Here is a 20,804-nt window from a genome sequence, read left to right as displayed (position 1 = left end):
GGAGCGTGAGGGAGCTTTGGAAGGAAGCTGAAATAAGAGGAATAAAGTAAAAAGAAATAATAATAAAAATAAAAAAAAGACAAGAACTGAGAGGCAACCAGAAAGCGACGGAGAGAGAGGGAGGAGATGGAAGGTTGGAGGCAGAGAGAGAGAGAGAGAGAGAATGAGAAAGATAAGAGGGTGATATATTGCCAATCTCAGCGTCTCACAGAAGCTCACAGTAAAGATGTAACAGGGGAGCTATAGCACTGCTGGAGTCTGGAGAGCGTTTTGAAGATGATGAGAGTATGATAACCTGAGGTACCTCTGGTCACAACTTGGGGTTTTTATTTATTTATTTATTTTTATGATATATATATATATATATGTGTGTGTGTGTATGTGTGTTAGGCTCACCCACTGTGGCCCTGTAAGAAAGCTGGGTGCAGCGGACGTCCACTCTAACCTCCTCTGACCTCCATTCAAAACACAGGCCGCTCACTTTACACTTTTGCAACATTACGGCGGGATCTAATGGGCTCAACTCTATTTCCCAGTAATAGCTATAATTGCCTTCTTTGAGAGTGGGTCAAGCTGTGCTTCAACAAGCGGTCAAACAACATGGCCTTCTTTTAAAACGGGTCATTCCTGCTGAAGCACAGGGCAGCTTTCCTGCTGTGTATCACTGGGCTTTCCACAGAGCGCTGACTTGTTGCATAGGGTCTTGATTCTATACTCACTGTCCAGTTCATCAGCTCCACTGAGCATATGAGGCACTTGGTATTTCTCCAGTTGCAGACTGTAATCCATCCGTTGTTATGCATTCATCATTAAGCCCCTGTCACCCTGTTCTTCAATGGTCAGGACCCTCGTAGGGCCTATGAGTGCAGGTATTATCTGAGGTGTTTTAGTGTGTGTCGGGACTGTGGGCAGCGTCCTGTGTCCACGGGGAAGGACTAGACATGAACCTGCAAGTGTTGTTTGGATGCTGTTGTACTGGACAATACACGTCATGTACAGCACCAGACCAACACTAAACAGCAGCATTAAAGGCAGGACGAGCCGTGCTTTTGTTTTGCAGAAGGGTATGGAAATGTACCCTCCTATATGAGTACGAGAAGGCTGGGCTTGTTGTTTCTGCCTTTTCAACTCGTCGAGTATAAAAAGCTGCTAAAAACCTCATTCATTAAATGTCACCTAAAAGAAGAGTGGAATGTAAAAACTGATTTCACTCTGGACTAAACTAAGAGGTTATTTTCCACCACTCAGACGACACCCACCTGTACTTTGTGAAATGATTTCCCACCTGTTTTCAGCACAGACTGAACCATTTCTTGTAAAGAGAAGGGGGGAGACAAAGCAGGCAGTGCAAAGGCTCTGGATGTTTACTTTTTTTGGTCATACAAGAGAAATGAAAGAAATTGTACTATATGAATTATTAAAGTTCATTCATTCATTCATTGTCTGTAACCCAGTTCAGGGTCGCGGTGGGTCCAGAGCCTACCTGGAATCATTGGGCACAAGGCGGGAATACACCCTGGAGGAGGCTCCGGTCCTTCACAGGGCAACACACACACTCAAACATTCACTCACACACACTGACAGTTTGGAGTCACCAATCCACCTACCAACGTGTTTTTGGACTGTGGGAGAAAACCAGAGCACCCGGAGGAAACCCACGCAGACACAGAGAGAACACACCACACTCCACACAGACAGTCACCCGGAGGAAACCCACGCGGACACAGGGAGAACACACCACACTCCTCACAGACAGTCTCCCGGAGGAAACCCATGCAGACACAGAGAGAACACACCACACTCCTCACAGACAGTCACCCGGAGGAAACCCACACAGACACAGGGAGAACACACCACACTCCTCACAGACAGTCACCCGGAGGAAACCCACGCAGACACAGAGAGAACACACCACACTCCTCACAGACAGTCACCCGGAGGAAACCCACGTAGACACAGGGAGAACACACCACACTCCTCACAGACAGTCACCCGGAGGAAACCCACACAGACACAAGGAGAACACACCACACTCCTCACAGACAGTCATCAGGAGCAGGAATCGAACCCACAACCTCCAGGCCCCTGGAGCTGTGTGACTGCGACACTCCCTGCTGCGCCACCGTGCCGCCATATTATTAAAGTTGAATAATATAATATTAAAAGTATAATACATAAATAAATATTATATGTTTTAGGGCCCCTGTCTGTCACAGGCCCTTAGATTCACCCTAAAACTCCCCATTTGAGTAAACAGTGTGGGGGCACAGTGTTTAAAAATAACAAAACTCCAGCAGCACTGCTGTGTCTGATCCACTCCCACCAGTGCAACTTACTTTAACATACTCTGCTAAATCTTATCACATAATATCCATGTGTGTCTATAGGTGGTTCTGTAGCACCACAAGCTAAGCATATAAACAGATGCTAAATCTGGGCTTTAGCAACTACATGTGGTTTAATTTAAAGGCCAGTGCAAGCAGGTTTTCTTATGTGCCAGGTATTTTCCATGATCAGAAAACTAGTCTATAACCAGTGTACCTTTCAGGCCTTAGCACAGGTACGTGACACACTTAGCACTGGTTTGGATGTGGAACCTGTGTCTATACAAAGGGGATAGCAAGGGTTAGATCTCACACAAGACCTTCTGAGAAAAAAAAAGGGAGGCCACAAACTACACTGGGGCACAACTTGTAAAACCACTGCAGCATAAAGTCTTTGAGTACTTTCTCTCTGATACAGTAAGCTGAACAAATTGAACTGTCAGTCCAGTTTGTGCAAATGAAAGCAGTGAAAGTGTGAGATTGGGAAAAGAGTGGAGTGGAGAAGAGAGGAGAGGGAAAGAGAAGAGGTCAGTGGAGCAAAGCTTTGTGAATTAAGAGGTGTCACGTCCGTGCGACTGAAGGGCACAAATGTATGGTATGCCTCCAGGGACGGATGAAAAATCCCAGCGGTGCGTGCTTAAAGAGAGCGCCAGGAGCACGCAGGTGAAAGGTTAACACACACAGGTGGCTTTAAGAAAACAACAGGCTGAACCCCAACGCCCATCCGTCACTTATCGGCCGGTGTTTTTGCGGCGCTGGTGTTCGACAGATGACTTGGAATGAAGATGATATATTTACTGTGGTGTAATTCAGCTGTGAACATACTGGTGTGTGAGATAATGAGGTCACAAAGTTGTTGTGTATGAGCAAGTGGAGGGGACATTGTAAATTAGGGCTTAACACGGACATCAAGTCAATGAGTCAGCGCGTGTGAGAGAGGTGCAGGAAATATTCCGGATATTCTCTTGCACGCACTGCACAGGCGTTTTTTCTCCCATGGTCCAAAAAGACATGTTGGTAGATGCACTGGCGACTGGGAAGATTGTTTATAGGTGTGAGTGTGTGTACCTAGCCACTGGAATGCATTGCATTGTAGTGCCAGTCCCAAAGCCCGGATAAATAGGGCTTTTGCATCAGGAAGGGAATCCCGTGCCAAAACCGAAGGGAGCAGCCAAAAGAAGAAGAAGAATTCTTTCCAAAAACATTTCCCCTAATGAGAACTGATGGGTTTTACCCATAGCAATCATTACATAACACAACAATTCCACTCAAAATGGTACTGAGGCCTAAATGCTGGGGGAGATGCCCCAGGACCAGCAGGAAAAATGATGATGGGGAAGTGAAGGAACAGTGATGTGCCTTTGAGGATGGCACCTTATTCCTAACTGTTCCCCAGGTTCCAAGTAGGCTGTTGCCTTTCTGGGTTTGTGTATATTCATTTTATACAAATATGTGGTCCATGCCTGGAGACACCAACACGACCAGAGCGTGCTTCACAAGGCTATTCCACTTTGGAGAAAATGAAGATGTCTGACAGCCAGTCGTTCTCAAATTCACGAGGCAGATTATCAAATCCAACTCATGTTAATTCCATCAATTATGCAGATTTTTGGCTTCCATATTTATCTCAGAGCGGTTTCAACTTTCGGGAAATCAAAAGGCTCTGACAAAATATCCTGCGTTATTATTTAACTGAAACCCAGATAGGATCTTATCTCCCTCTCTCTTTATAGAACTCCGCTGGAGCTGCCCCATCCACTGGGACACCCAATACAGATATATTTGTAGTCGGTATAACGTTCAACCCAAATATCCCGTCTCTCCATCTCCCTCGCACCAACCTAATTAGGCTCCTGCAGGCGGTACAGCTCGTGCCAGTCCGGCTCCAACAGTAACACCAGACCCTGCGGACGTTTCATTACCAAACACAGAAAAACCCTACACATATCCTCCTACCCCGACCCAGTAATCCAATCCCAGCGCTGCTAATGCACCTCTCTAATGCAATCAGCCAATCACAGCACTCAAAGCAGCCCCACTGGTCACATGACACCCCGGTCCACCCCAATGCTGGGACGGGGGGAGCGATGTCATGCTAATGCTGTTTTAATGCATTATTTAATGCAATTTAGCCCCTCCTACCCTCTACCCAGCCCCACTGGACTCTACTAATCAATTTCAGGCATTTCTGCCGAGACGATGATCCCTGTGTTAGCGCTGAGAGAGGCGGGCTAATGACAGTCTAATGCGATTTGTGAGCCCATGCTCGTGCAGGAACAGCCTGCCCTCCCTTCCCATCCTACCCACTCACAGGCATTACTACGGGTGGCTAATAGGCCACATTAAGACATGCAGGGCCGAAATGGACTCCAGCTACCATTTCCTTTAGTTACGCTGAGGGGCTAATGGCTAAACCACACGGTCTCAACATGGCTAACGAGGCTGAGGCATCCGGTAAGTGTGAGGTACAGGGTGCCGAATTACAACCTCAAACATTTACAAGTGGCAGGAGTGTGTGCGTCTAACTATGCAAGGAATTAACATCTTTCAGTTCTTGATCTTCAGGAGGGCGCCGGAGTGTTCTCAGCAGGTTTCAGAAGCTCGATGCCAAGCAAGAGTGATTTAGAACATCATTCAAATGTTCAACAAATAAGTTGGATTACAGGAGACATCAGTAACACTTAATGTTCACAATTCTATTTCCTCACATGTCTATTTTTCTTCTGCGCTATCCCAGAAAGAGGGGGTTTATTCAAGCATGCACAAACCTATGTAGCGTGTTTGAGTGCAGACTCTGAAGAAGAGAAATCACCGTGGCTAATTGGACTGCACGGATGAAGATGTCCAGTCAATTTAAGAGCTTTTTAATTTTCTTTATTTTCTCTAAACTGACTCAACTAACACTAAACTAATTTCTACAATTCCTATGGGAATTTACATTAATGTTATTGCCAAGTTAATGCTGTTGTATAATCATATTTGAAGCCAGTTTTCCTAGTAATAAAAAAAAGCTCATAACCATCGCACAAGCCCATTTAGTCTCTATGTGGTCTTACAGTGATACTGTGCAGTCTTTCTCTGCCTCTCTTGATTGGTGAAGACAGAATAAGGGCAGAACTGATCTTTATACCAACTAACTTTTCCATTTGATGGATATAGAGCAGAAAAAAAAAGAACACACAAAGAGAATTAAGGCGATATAAACAACCATAATGTTTTAATAACGCCCAGCCTTACACAGCACTTAAACACTGTGTAATTTGTTTAAAGGCCTATTTACTTCATACTGCAGCTTTATGGGATATGACTACATTAAAGACCTATATTTAAAGTATTATTCAGTCCTGTGTTAAACGTGCCCTGTGTATTTCTAAAACGTAATATTGTCTTCCGCACTTCATTCTTCAAACCCTGGTTGAGAATGTAAATATGACATTTTCGACTTACTTGAATTTAGCGTTCACTTCATCCGCTGCTTTGTGATAGTTCTCGTTGGTGACCTTGTAGAACTGGGCACTCTGGAAAAAGAGCGAGACTGAGATTAAATGGAAGCACAAAAATTTTACCCTACACAAATAAAAGATAAGCTCAGCAATTTATTCTCATCCTCGCAGACTGCTCTCGCACCGTGGAGGAGGAGGAGGAGGAGAGGAAGAGTACGGTTCACCATGGTACATTTTCTCTCTCAAATGACTTTAAAAACTGTGCTGGGTATTCCACTCTGTTCAGCTCGCCCTACTGTACCATTTAAACTCCATTAAAAGTTTATGGAGGGGGACATTGAGAGCAGTAAGGCGTGAAGTGTTTGGCTGATTTTAAGAGTGTGGTTAAAAAGGGATTTCCTTGAAGTGTGCTAAAGCAAGTGTGATGTCATCAGGACAGGACGAGGGGGTGGGGGGGGGGTAATATATGAGATATGTCACTCAGGTGATTTGTGGCTTTATTTTGTTTTCTTTAATAAGAAGTTGCAGTTTTGTATTTGAAATAAATTTCAGTGGCTGGAACCGCGAAAACATTCTTATCTACAAAATGGGGCACTACAGAAAATGTCTGGGAAACACTATATGCTATAGTATCAATAACTGACTATGCAATGTTTCATTACTGTAGTTTCAAGATGCAGCAATAGGAGGGTGTTTACACTGTGTATTAGGGGTGGTCTGATAAAATGACCTCATGTCACACTGCAGTTAAATTTTTTATTAGTATTTTTCAATTTTTGTTTACCCTCAATGTTTCGCAGAATTTTCTTCCCAATCATTAGTCGTTGAACATGTGCTTACTCTGAGACGTTTAAAACCGACTTGCCACTTCATTTCAGACTAGTGTTTACACAACACCACTGACAGCTTAACAAGACAGAGGAGAATGCAAACTGCCCAGATCTGTCACAGTGGCTGACAGAGGCCCATGCTGGCTAGCACCGCGAGCAGAGAGAGGGAAGGGAGTGGCATCCATCCCGTTATTTTCCAGGAAACATTTTCCAATGTATTTATTAACTTTATTTTGTTTCTGCTTGGTTTATCGCAGTCTAAACAAAAACAATACAGCGTTTAAAGCAGCACTTTCAATAAAAGGTAACGGTTTATGTGTGACGTCTTAAACCTAGCCGAGTGGTTAGATCACACCGGCGTGATCGGTGACTCCAGAGGGGTAGTAGCACTCAACTTAATGGCAAATGTGATTAATGAATATCTGTAGACGTAACAGACTCGGTTTTAGCAGAGGTCAGTGGTGTCACTGGGTTAGGGAGTGGTTAGGGAGCCATTTCAAACACAGCTTGAGATTCTGATCAGAGATTTGACAACATCTGAACATATTCATCTCCTATCTACCACTAAAGCAGAAGATGTGGAGTACATCCAATGTATAATGTGAGTCCACTGACCATACCTACCCTCCTTCAAAAGTTACATAATGCAGTTTCTGCAGTGCTGAGCCCGGAGTAGCAATGGCAGAGGCTCTATGCTCCCTATTACAGGTCAGTGAAGTATCCCAATGGTTTTGAAGCTGTAATTTTTTCAGGTAAAGTTTGACCTAGTGTTCCTTTAAGAATAGCTTGTGTGATGTAAACAGCACAGTGAGTGGTTGCTTGTGATCAGTCTGACATAGACGTTAAATATCCCTGTTTAAAATTGGTTAAGACACTGTTCTTGATACTGAAGGCTAAAATTAAAACTGCAGCTCTGGTGATTTTCAAATTATGCTTTTTGGTGTAGATACACCTTCCAACCCAAATGAAGTGCACTGGATTCATACTGTTCTGTGCTGGGCTATAACCCAAAGTCTCTTCGTAACAAGCTAAAGCACCATGACAGAGACAGGCGCAGGGAAAGACTAACTTCAAGTACACAAATGGCTGCACACTATTAGTATGCAGAGACAGTTGAATACAGATTTCACAGTTAACCTGGGTGCTTAAGAGACTGTTAGCAATGTGTTTGATTCTAACAGGCATGGCAGAAAGGAAAGGGATGAAGAAGAATACAGAGTATGCTGGAGAAACGGTCTCTGCTGAATAGCAACACTGGCTGTAATCAGAAGCATAGCTTCCTAGGGTAAAGAACCAAACAGCTCAGACACTGATTACCAGGGCAGTGACTCTGACCTCTCAAACACACACAGGAGATCCACTCTCAAACCTATCAGCCCACATCCAGCCTCTGTTATACTTACTTAAACCAAACACAAAACACAAGAGGGTCTGGAGCAGACCACAGTTTAGGGCTCCTAGGTTTGTCCTTGATTAACGAGTGATTCGGACACACTGATTTTGATATGGGGTGTGGAACACAGTGATGTAGAGGTCCTCCATCAGTGCCTTGAGAGTCTCCCACACAAACTCACTGCCTCAGTCCTCCGAAGCCTAAACATCCACCTGCCTCCCTCTGAAAACAACACGCAGCAGTCCCTGGAACAGATTAGAAGATTAGATGACGACCAAATAACAACAATCTCTGGTTTACTATCCCTTGAAGTGCAGTGAGGTGGCTTGAGACCTCTCGCTTTTATTTCTTGTTTACAGGGAGCTAAGAAATACATGTTTGCTTAATCTCCCGCACAATGGGGGTGTCATGGACTCATAAAATAATTACCTAAAAGACTAATCCCAGCACAGAGAGATTTACATGCTGCAGAAGAAACTACCCTGTTTTAGAATGAAATCTCCCCTGCTTTATAATGAGCGAGCCACGCGGCGGTTTGAAGCAATCGCGGGGGTTGCGTTATCTCTCGCAGAACAGAGAGGAAGTGGAGGGAAGCCCCGCTGCGACAGCCATTATGGCACGACAGCGGCGCAGCCACATTGGCTCTGCGGTACGCCAGAGGACGCGTGAGACTGAGCTTTCACAAATCAAAGCTGGCGACCGCAAACGGTGCGAAGAGAGGAGAGCGACGGCCTGTGGAGACAATTCCTCAATCAGGCCGTCAGACCAGTGGAGGAGGCTAAACAGGAGAGAGGAGGGAAGATTTCTTTCCACAAACTAGCCTTCAACCTCCCAGCTTAGTGACATTGTGTTTTACCACGGCTTGGTACCTACATGGCTCGACTTGACCCTTCTCGGCTTTTTTGGTAGTAAATCTGGCACCTGGAACCAGATCATTTTTTATTAAGTATCTGCTCACTCTTGGTTCCAAGTGAGCTGAGAAGAGACTAAACTGAGAGTGCTGATTGGCCAGAGAGAAGCATCACTCTATGCCACACAGTGCAGATATCCAGCACCAACTCTCCATCTGTAAAATCTCCAAGCTACAGATCATATTTGTTTATATCCGACTCACAACGGCAGGTTTTGAAGAGGCTCAGAGGCTCCTTGGCCAACGAAAGACAACAAGAATTACATGCGAAGACACGATGAGTAAACAACATTTAACGTTACTGCCGCTGCTGTCCTTGTGGTTTCCAAAGCCCATTGTTCCTGTTAGAGATGGTGTTTTTTGACGTCACCAGGTACATATTGGGGTGGATCTGTGGTGGTGGAAAATGAACCAGGGAAAAGACACCAAAATGAGAGAACAGTCAAGAAGATGTACGTACCTCACAGTGGAAAAGCGCCACTAGGGGGAGACCTTCCTAGTGTTTAGAAATGGGAACGATTTAAGAATCAAAAATGTTGTGTTATATTAGTGTTTCCTACCAACATATATTACATTTTAACAAGCCAGTTCTACACTGATCTGATGTCTGCCTGCATCCACTTCCGTTCTCTTCAGGTCTCTTCGTTTTCTGAACATAATTCGTGACTGAATGAGACTGTGGTCTACAAAGCAGAGTTTGATAATGGAAACCCATCCCAGCCCTGTGCTGTATAAATACATTAGACTGTGATTTTATACCCTGTCGAGCATGCTTTCTACATTTGAATGCATTGACTGACTTGATGTGTGCGCATGCATAACGGAGGCACACAAGTATGAAGAAGAGTTGGTGCCATGTCTCGAGTCTCGAGAAAACTCTGCTAATTAAATCTCCAAGCCTTGGTCCCCTTTCCTCCAGCACGCGCCACTCTACAGAGAGGGACAGATAACGGCCTTTCACTGATCTCAAATGAAACACCGCCAAGCATTTCACTTAACGCCAGTCTCTGGTAGAGCTGCAGCAAAAGGAACCACGTCCACATCCCATGTGCTTCAGCTCTGAGGAGACACTACCTGAAACAGAGAGCCACTGATGAGAAGAACAGCTCCTAAAGCTTGAGTAGGTGACTGTGTAGGAACCAATGAGTGCAAGCCCGTTTTCAGACCTTATTTCAAAGCCACACCGAGAAAACACAGGACATAGCTTGATAAGTCACACAGAGAGTCACAACGTTTCATTCACATGTAAGAAAACCCCCAGCAGCTAAAGTGATACTCACTCTTATTTGCTCTCTGGCTACAACCTGCCTTACTGCTTTTTCTTTACTGTTTACTGTTTTGATCCAGTGTTGACCAGAAGGATGAGTTCCCATTTTGCGGCGATCACTTGGGGCCAAGACCTGGAAATCTCTGAAGCTGCATTGCGACGCATTCAGATCTAAGAAACGCTCTATAACTAAATTTAAACTGAACCATAATAATAATAAGTTCAATTTATATAACGCCTTTCTCACACTCAAGGTCGTTTTACATTAATATATAACTGGGTAGTGTCACAGTCACACAGCTCCAGGGTCCTAGGGTCATGGGTTCCAGTCCCACTCAGTCTGTGAGGAGCTTGATGTGTCTACGTGGGTTTCTTCCCACGCTCCAAAAACAGACGTCGGTAGGTGGATTGGCGACACAAAAGTGTCCCTAAGTGTGAGTGAATGTGTGAGTGTGTGTTCCCACCTGAACTGGATACACCTTAATAAAATGGGAACGGTTAATAAAGTTACGCTAAAACCAAGCAAACCATTGTTTTTCTTGTGAAATTCCCAATACGTTTGATATGTCACATGACCCTCTTCCCATTGAAAAAACAAAAGTTGGATCCAAAATGGCCGACTTCAAAATGGCCGCCATGGTCACCACTAATCTTGAAAAGTTTCCCCCCGTCCCATATACTAATGAGCCACAAACAAGAAGTTAATATCACCAACCATTCCCATTTTATTAAGGTGTTTCCATATAAATGGCCCACCCTGTATAACCTTAATGAACTGAACATAGTGAAAACCCAACAACGCTGATAACTCCTCAAAAGAAAGCAGTTGAGCAGTCCTCAACAATCATCAGGCGGCATGGCTCCAGCGCCGTTTGATTTCAGGATGCTGTTTCCAAAGGCCGGGGTTACGAACTTCACCACAACTACAGCGCCCAGCGTTGCCAGGATACGAACCACTCTGTCTGCACAGCAACAATCTCGAGTGCGGGGTCCCACTGCTCCTCTCAGTGGTACAATTTATGACCATGGCACAGCTGCTAGGAGACCTGCAGGTGCTGGGGACCCTCCGACAGCTGCTGGAGGGGCTCCTGAAGAGCCGAGTGAGGGTACTTGGTAGTTCAGCAGGCACGAGGGGCCGGACGCCTTTTCTGTACTTCCAGCAGCCAGACTGAAGCCGTGAAAAGGTATTCAAAGGGCATTGATTTGGGCTGAAGCTCAGAATTAATGAGCCTCCTCATTGCCAGTTTCTCCTGGCACGAAGAGAGTGGACATCTATGCATCGGTCTCATACCGCGACAGACTCTTTTACGAACAAGACACCGTCCAGTCTCATCAATACTCTCACGCAGGGATGGAGAAGCAATTGAGGATGAAAAAATGGCAAACAAAATGAATAATAACAACAACACAAAAGGGAGGGACGCTAAGGCGGGGGAGGAGGAAAAACTTCAGAGAGCCTGCAGTTAAATATGAGATTGTTTTACAGCAGGTATTGAGTGAAAATGTGATATATATAAATATATATAGATATTGTTTCAGAGGCAATTTGAGCGGCTGGGCCAATCCGGAGGCTGGAGGTGCCGAGTTGCTGTCTGAGCTGTGATGGCCTGTCAGACAGAGCCTTCTGATAAACGAGCAGCCTGAATTGAAAGAGACATGTAATATATATCAGCCCTTTATACTCTCCCTCGCCTTCTCTCACTCTCTCTTTCTGCTCCTGTACCTTCTCTCGACGGCCCTCTATTTTCCTCTCTGCCTATTGTTCTTTAAGAAGCTAAAGCAAAGCCAATGACTCTCTGCAGGATCAGAAAAAAAGAGGGATGATAAATGAGGAAAAAAGAGAAGACGACGAGAGGAAAGAGAAGAGATTGTACCTCCTGCTAATTCCAGAACCGTCCGTAAAAGCGCAGCCTAAGACTCACTTAAAGCTGAGGCAGACAGAAAAAATATATATTTAAATAAATACAGAAAACAAGGCTGTTCTACCACCTTCCACTACAGAAACAAGATAAGACTCTTTTGTCCATATCTGCTACGTTCCCTTCCCTCGTCACGTATCTAATTCCTCGACTCCTACGGAGAGAAACTCGAGAACCCCCGCTAAGACTTTATTGTGTGAGAGTGCTGAGATTTCCAAAGAAATCTTCACTAAAACCTGCAGTTCTACCCTCCTGAAAGAACAGGGGGAAAGTGGTATGTGAAAAGCGTAAGCAGCAATAAATCAACTCACTCGTCACCAAACTTATGCCCCTGCTGCCGTTTGTTTAAGCTATTCTCGCAAAGAAGGCCCAATACATCTACCACATTTATCTTATGAATCCAGATCCATAAATCCATAAGAGCTAAAATGCACTCGTGTCCAGCTGACCGGGCTCTCTCTGTCTCTATTTAAGCACAGAGGGCTGAGCTGTTGACACAGCGCTGCGGGTATTGAACAAGGATCCATAGGTGATTGATGAGGCTGGAGGAGATCAATAAAGCTTCTGTCAGTGCGGGGCTGGGCTTATGCTGTCCTTGTATGTGAGAGAGAGAGAGCGCGAGAGAGAGGAAAAGAAGAAGAGAGTGTACACCCTCGGTGTGATGAATGCTGGCTGCAGGATGCTCTTTAGAGTTCAGGCACACCTAAAGTCGTGCAAAAGTCAGAGCACAGACATATATTTCATATCCTTTACTATATTTACCACAAGCTTTTATGTACATCTCCCCTGAGAGAGGAGCACTCAACACTGGCCCAGAAGCTGGTACTGGGTAAAGGAATTAGGAAAGAAGCGGATGGTAAACCTAATAAAGCAGCGATGAATTGTTCAAAAACGACAAGCTGCCTGAACTCAAAAAGTGTGGAAAGTGATCCCCGCAGTGTGTCGTAATAAACTTAAATCTAGTCTCCATTGAAGAATAGCAGCCGTAAGTTGGACAAACGTAATACTGAGCCTCTGATGTTCTCCCCAGTTTACGGTATTTTTCTGTAAATTACATAAACGAAGGGTGGTCGGTCGCTGTAGTAGAGAACCGCTCTGTAATCTCAGGTGGTAACTATTTCACACTTTACATGCCACTGATCAACCATTCTTTCTTGAGAATGTAGTCTCTACAATGTCATGATATCATCTTTTAATTGCGATGACACTGAATCCGCTCTGAAATCATGCTTTTGTCCAATGACAGTGGACAGCTGAAGTTTAAAGCAGCTGTAACCGTTGCGCTGGACTATGTTACGTCAACTGGAAAGTAACCATCAAGGATCTTCTTGTTAGTCTTTGCTTGATCCGTGTCTGAGAAACAAACCCATGGTGTTACTTCTCCTGCTTTGTACATGCTGCAATAGAGCGGAGGCTATTTTAAACAAAGGCTGACCCAAAGAGACTCAGGACACTATGTACTTAGGAATGAGACAAAGAATCCTGCTTTAGGACGGAAAAACTGCCTCTTCAGCACTTCCAGTAAGAAAGACACACACACACACAGCCTCAAACCCCATTTAAAATAGGTCGAATGAGCCCAACACACACACACACACACACATCCTCTCGGGAGAAGGCAGTCATGTAGCTCAGCGTGTGTGTGTCACTTTGAGGACGAATGGTCGGAGGTGAGGAAGTGTGAGCCCCTCTCCCCATGTGGCCCAGCAGGGAGAGAGAAGGGGAATCCGAGAGGGAGCAGCAGGGGGGCATCAGTTTAAGGACAAAATGAATACGAGCCTGCCTGGAGGCCTCGGCCTGGCTACTGTACCAAAGGACGACTGTCTCGCCCCCGCAGCTTGACTGAAAGGACATGTGTGTGTGTGTGTGTGTGTGTGTGTGTTGTCTTTGCAAAGTTTGCTTAGCCTGCAAAGGCAACATAAACGTAAACACAAGCTCATTATGGCTGTGTGACCCCTACTGGAGCAGTAAAACAAAGCCTGTCTGACCCCTACTCTCCTCCACATCAAGACCCTAATAGAACACTTAAGACTGACTCTTATCATTCCACTAGACTCTGAGTCTCTTTGTCTAAAGGCTGAAGGTGAGGAATGAGTAGTAAGACTTCCAACTGAGAGCTCTCTATCTCTGTGTGTGTGTGTGTGTGTGTTGCCTGTGTAACCACTCCATGCAACAACAACACTGCATCAGCCTGCCGTATGTACCATTATTAGAACCGTACATCACTCTGGATGAGAGAGAGCCTGTCAGATGCTTTAAATGTAAATGCGAATACGAACTTAAACAGGGCCAAACTGTGTTAGGATCAAACAACATTCTCTGCACCTACTTTTAACTTTTAACACAGAATCACTGACCACTTCCTTCTTCGTCAGACTCATATATCACTAACATTCTACCTTCACACTACTATAACCCCTTCATCTGTCATCAGTCCACATTCACTTCTGGTTTGTTCTCTGCTGTGTCGACCCGAGGAGGATGGGTTCCCTGTATGGGTCTTGGTTCCTCCCCAGGTTTCTTCCCCGTGTGCTGAGGGAGTTTTCCCTTGCCACTGATGCTCATAGGAGGCTCGTACCCGGATCTCTGTAAAGCTGCTTTGTGAGGATTTATTGTTGTGAATAGTGCTATATAAATAACATCTGATTTGATTTGATTAGGGCGGTGCAGCAGGTAGTGTCGCAGTCACACAGCTCCAGGGTCCTGGAGGTTGTGGGTTTGATTCCCGCTCCGGGTGACTGTCTGTGAGGAATGTGGTGTGTTCTCCCTGTGTCTGCGTGGGTTTCCTCCGGGTGACTGTCTGTGAGGAGTGTGGTGTGTTCTCCCTGTGTCTGCGTGGGTTTCCTCCGGGTGACTGTCTGTGAGGAGTGTGGTGTGTTCTCCCTGTGTCTGTGTGGGTTTCCTCCGGGTGACTGTCTGTGAGGAGTGTGGTGTGTTCTCCCTGTGTCTGCGTGGGTTTCCTCCGGGTGACTGTCTGTGAGGAGAGTGGTGTGTTCTCCTTGTGTCTGCGTGGGTTTCCTCCGGGTGCTCCGGTTTCCTCCCACAGTCCAAAAAAAACACACGTTGGTAGGTGGACTGGCGACTCAAAAGTGTCCGTAGGTGTGAGTGAATGTGTGTTGCCCTGTGAAGGACTGGCGCCCCCTCCAGGGTGTATTCCTGCCTTGCACCCAATGATTCCAGGTAGGCTCTGGACCCACCGTGACCCTGAACTGGATTAGCGCTTACAGAAAATGAATGAATGAATGATTTGATTTGAACAAAGATTTGACTCTCAACTTTGCCTCAGCTGCTGCATGTGTGCTGTGCGTGACGGGCTCCTTGTGTGGCTCCTTGATAGTTTACCTCTATCCAGATCCCTGTGGCTGCCATGCTGCGCGAGTGGGGACGCGTTATCACGGACACGCCCACTTGTGGCGAGCAAAGACATCCCGGTGTTGCACATAGTGGTGAAATACAGTGAAGTGGACACATGCATTTAGAATTAAACCCAGATCTTAGAAGAGGACATTCATTTACAGAGAATAATTGTCATTTCAGCTGCAATCGTGACATGGGTCTGAAAAATCTGTTAGATATGTTCTCCAAAGCCTTCAGCCCTAAACTATGATTATAAAATGATTACAGGAAAACCCTGCAAACCCCATCAGATTCAGTTAGCATTGCTGGTGAGTACAGATGGAAGTACAAGGCAGTTCCATTATGTTTAGACATATTTTGGGACTGTCATTTGTGATTCATTTTAATGTTCAAACTGTAGATTGTTGTACCTGCAGCGATCATATTTCAGCCTGAGATGCAAAGCACCTCATGGAACTGGCTTGTCTATAAACTTCTCTCACTCACATTTAAGAACACCTGCAGAAGGGGTATGTTATTCAGTGCTTCGCATCAAAGATCCAGGTGGTATTCTCACGCTAAAGGCTATGTTTGGATGGATTTGTATGTAGGAAACCCACGCAGACACAGGGAGAACACACCACACTCCTCACAGACAGACACCCAGAGGAAACCCACGCAGACACAGGGAGAACACACCACACTCCTCACAGACAGACACCCAGAGGAAACCCACGCAGACACAAGGAGAACACACCACACTCCTCACAGACAGACACCCAGAGGAAACCCACACAGACACAGGGAGAACACACCACACTCCTCACAGACAGTCACCTGGAGGAAACCCACGCAGACACAGGGAGAACACACCACACTCCTCACAGACAGTCACCTGGAGGAAACCCACGCAGACACAGGGAGAACACACCACACTCCTCACAGACAGTCACCCGGAGGAAACCCACGCAGACACAGAGAAAACACACCACACTCCTCACAGACAGTCACCCGGAGAAAACCCACGCAGACACAGAGAGAACACACCACACTCCTCACAGACAGTCACCCAGAGGAAACCCACGCAGACACAGAGAGAACACACCACACTCCTCACAGACAGTCACCCGGAGGAAACCCACGCAGACACAGAGAGAACACACCACACTCCTCACAGACAGTCACCCGGAGAAAACCCACGCAGACACAGGGAGAACACACCACACTCCTCACAGACAGTCACCCAGAGGAAACCCACGCAGACACAGAGAGAACACACCACACTCCTCACAGACAGTCACCCGGAGGAAACCCACGCAGACACAGGGAGAACACACCACACTCCTCACAGACAGTCACCTGGAGGAAACCCACGCAGACACAGGGAGAACACACCACACTCCTCATAGACAGTCACCCGGAGGAAACCCACGCAGACACAGATAGAACACACCACACTCCTCACAGACAGTCACCCGGAGGAAACCCACGCAGACACAGGGAGAACACACCACACTCCTCACAGACAGTCACCTGGAGGAAACCCACGCAGACACAGGGAGAACACACCACACTCCTCACAGACAGTCACCCGGAGGAAACCCACGCAGACACAGGGAGAACACACCACACTCCTCACAGACAGTCACCCGGAGGAAACCCACGCAGACACAGGGAGAACACACCACACTCCTCACAGACAGTCACCCGGAGCGGACCCTGGAGCTGTGTGACCTCGACATCTACCTGCTGCTCCACCGTCATTTTTATGTATTCCTATTAAACATCGTGCCATATTTTGTGTATAACCTTTGAGTTTTCTGCTGTTGTAGTGTGTAATAATATACAGAAAATGTCTCATCTTGAGCTGCCTGGTGGCATTGCCCTCTAAAGGTCATCTAAAGACGAGTTGCAGACTTGGAAGTGTGGTGACAAAATAAGCTGGCAGCTGTTAGTGTTATTGACTTGTTACTAGCTGTTACAAGACTACAGTGGTGACTACAGAGACTACTGCTTGGGCTCTGAAGACCTGTAAACATGGGTCTTTCAGCCTCTACTTCAGGCATGACTGTGCTAAACAGATGCAGTGTAAAAGTGAAGGGCAGGACTGTCTGGAAGCACTGTGCTGAACTGAAGCACAGTGCTCTGAGGCTGATATTGTGTTGCAGTGGGTCATACCCTCTCCTCCAGCTTGGCTAGCTGCTCTTTGTAGAAGGCACCCTGCTTCTTCAGCTCTCGGTCTCTCTCTTCCAACTGCTTAGCCTGCAAAGCCAAACACACACACACAGATACACACAGACACACACACACAAAAGCTTAAATGAGCGGAACAAATGGCTAAAAGAAACACAAACACAAACAGCTCTTTCTTTCACAGCTAAAGCTAGAGGGGAAAGCTGAACTAAAGGTGCAGGAGCAAATCACACACTGCTACGCTGTCATGATGAAATACATATGGATAAGGATGCCCTCAGCTCCTTCCAAGGGCATCGGTTCATGACAGGCCTCTATCAGTGTGTCATCATAACTGTTTGTGTGTGTATACTCTGCACTGAAAAGGATGAAGGATGAAGGATAACATCAGCAGGGGGACAATGGCAAATCTTTCCAGACCTTATTTATGGCCCTTTGCTATCTTTCCTCTCTCTTACTGCCCCCTCTCTCGCTCTTTCTCTCCTGACCTTCAGCTCATGACTTCTGGGCGTGCAGGCTGAGCCCAGAGCAGGCTTTTTCCATGAGGCAGTTACATCGCAACGAAGGGCTCAAAACAGGAAGAATGCCCAAGTTAAACACAACAATCTGTTTGGTTTTCTTCTGCAAAATGAGCAGTTCACCAGAGATAAAGAGGGAACATCATTTAACAGTGGATCAAGGTGATAATTTAATGGCGTATTCTAACTCTAACTTTATGTTTTTTTTTAACATTGTTGTGGTTATTATTAGTTTGAAAATAAAAGGCAACCATTAAAACTATTTTATATTTATTTGCGCTGTACACATAAGTGTGAACTACTACTCGGTGAGCCCCTAGAGCCAGTGTCCAGGGGTTTCAGGTGGGCTGCAGATACATTAGATGATCAAACGTCCAACGCAGGCTAACCATCTTTAAACAAAGCTTTGAGGCTAGGGTTCTGTCTTCAGTATTTACTTCTTCAGCAGTACCATTGTGGTCGTTCCAGTAGACTTCGTTTATCTTGTGAGATTTTATAACTCTTTCAGCATTAATAATGTTAAACAAATGTTTTTAAAAAACAAAAAAAATTAACTTCCACTGGTGGAAGTGTACATTACCTCACAAGGCCACAATCCACCAAACACCATCAAGCCTTTAACAATAATCACATTATTGACTTATCGTAAAATGGGTGGACATTACTGCAGTCGCTTTTGTGTACATCAATATTCCCCATTGTCTTTACTGATGTGTTTGTTGCTATAAAAATTCACGTCTCCAGTGTTTTAGCCAGTCGTGCTGTCCTGTACTCTTGGTGTCACTCCTCACAGACAGTCACCCGGAGGAAACCCACGCAGACACAGGGAGAACACACCACACTCCTCACAGACAGTCACCCGGAGGAAACCCACGCAGACACATGGAGAACACACCACACTCCTCACAGACAGTCACCCGGAGGAAACCCACGCAGACACGGGGAGAACACACCACACTCCTCACAGACAGTCACCCGGAGGAAACCCACGCAGACACGGGGAGAACACACCACACTCCTCACAGACAGTCACCCGGAGGAAACCCACGCAGACACAGGGAGAACACACCACACTCCTCACAGACAGTCACCCGGAGGAAACCCACGCAGACACAGGGAGAACACACCACACTCCTCACAGACAGTCACCCGGAGGAAACCCACGCAGACACAGGGAGAACACACCACACTCCTCACAGACTGTCACCCGGAGGAAACCCACGCAGACACAGGGAGAACACACCACACTCCTCACAGACAGTCACCCGGAGGAAACCCACGCAGACACAGGGAGAACACACCACACTCCTCACAGACAGTCACCCGGAGGAAACCCACGCAGACACGGGGAGAACACACCACACTCCTCACAGACAGTCACCCGGAGCGGACCCTGGAGCTGTGTGACTGCGACACCTACTTGCTGCACCACCGTGCCGCCAACAAACAAACAAAAACCGATAGGCATAGGCACTAAGTTCACAAGTAAGGATGTCCATGCCCAACTATCACATGCAGTGCTCACATTGCGTATGTCATAAACTTTACACGATGAGACCAATGTAAAGGTAAACTGCATTAGAGCTGACTGTCATCTGACTGCGATCCCGGTTGATCCCGATCCTATGGCTCTAATAATGTCTCAGGAGGGGTGGTTTTGATAAAGGCTTCTCTGTAAATGTGTGTAGGTGAGATGCAGGAAGAGGACAAAGAGAGTGAGGGTGATGGATGAGAACACAGAAGAAAAGAGCCAAAAGAAGGTACAGTGAAAGAGGCTTTGTGATTTGACTTACCCTATGCTCCATCTCCTGCAGCGAGAGAGAGAGAGAGAGAGAGAATGCAAACATGAGCAAGTAAGACAGAGAGATAGAGACAAAGACTGAGGGGAGGAGAGAAGAGGAAATGAAAAAGGGAAAGAGAATATAAAAAAGGACAGACTTGACCAAGAAATATTTTGAATTACATTTTCAGGCTTTAGCACTAAAAGGTTGCTGAGAGCATCCACAGTTTTTTCATTCTCAAACACACACACACACACACACACCCAGTAGTGCGAAACGGCAGTGTATGAGACAAGGCCAAGTGAGCGCCGCAGCTCCATCATCACACACACTTAAGAAGGAGGAGAGAGGAAAAAAAGAAAAGAAAAATGTGCTTATGAAAGAAAAATCTAATCTAAATCCAATCGGAGCTGAGAGATAGGCATCAGGCCTGAGATACTGGCCTCATTGAGAGATGTGCTCAAAGCATAGTGATGAACAATTCACACTCATACACGTCTGAGGCGACACGTACACGAGCAGCATCACAGCAACAGCACATCCTACTAGTATTTATACACCCACACGTCCTGTATGTGTAATGTGATGGTTCACACGCCTCCAGCACACCTGACTGAAGGGAGTAAATACATTCATTCATTCATTATCTGTAACCCTTATCCAGTTCAGGGTCACGGTGGGTCCAGAGCCTACCTGGAATCATTGGGCGCAAGGTGGGAATACACCCTGGAGGGGGCGCCAGTCCTTCACAGGGCGACACACACTCACACAATCACACCTACGGACACTTTTGAGTCGCCAATCCACTTAACGACGTGTGTTTTTGGACTGTGGGAGGAAACCCACGCAGACACAGGGAGAACACACCACACTCTTCACAGACAGTCACC

The 20,804-nt window shown here is 46.1% G+C and overlaps 1 protein-coding gene across 2 annotated transcripts in view; it reads right to left on the bottom strand.

Annotated features, from left to right (window-relative positions):
- The window catches only part of chchd3a (coiled-coil-helix-coiled-coil-helix domain containing 3a), a 120,387-nt gene that overhangs the window by 29,195 nt on the left and 70,388 nt on the right, over positions 1 to 20,804 (bottom strand). For both annotated transcript variants that reach the window (XM_066668568.1, XM_066668569.1), the window contains 2 exons: positions 17,601 to 17,684; positions 5,772 to 5,842 (listed from right to left, as the gene is read on the bottom strand). In XM_066668568.1, coding sequence (XP_066524665.1) covers positions 5,772 to 5,842; positions 17,601 to 17,684 — 155 coding nt within the window. The remainder of the gene's footprint in view (positions 1 to 5,771; positions 5,843 to 17,600; positions 17,685 to 20,804) is intronic.

This window comes from Hoplias malabaricus, chromosome 4 (assembly GCF_029633855.1).
Source record: "Hoplias malabaricus isolate fHopMal1 chromosome 4, fHopMal1.hap1, whole genome shotgun sequence".
NCBI classification, from domain to species: domain Eukaryota; kingdom Metazoa; phylum Chordata; class Actinopteri; order Characiformes; family Erythrinidae; genus Hoplias; species Hoplias malabaricus.
Note: the sequence above shows the minus strand (reverse complement) of the source record. Positions and strands in the feature narration are given on the sequence as shown.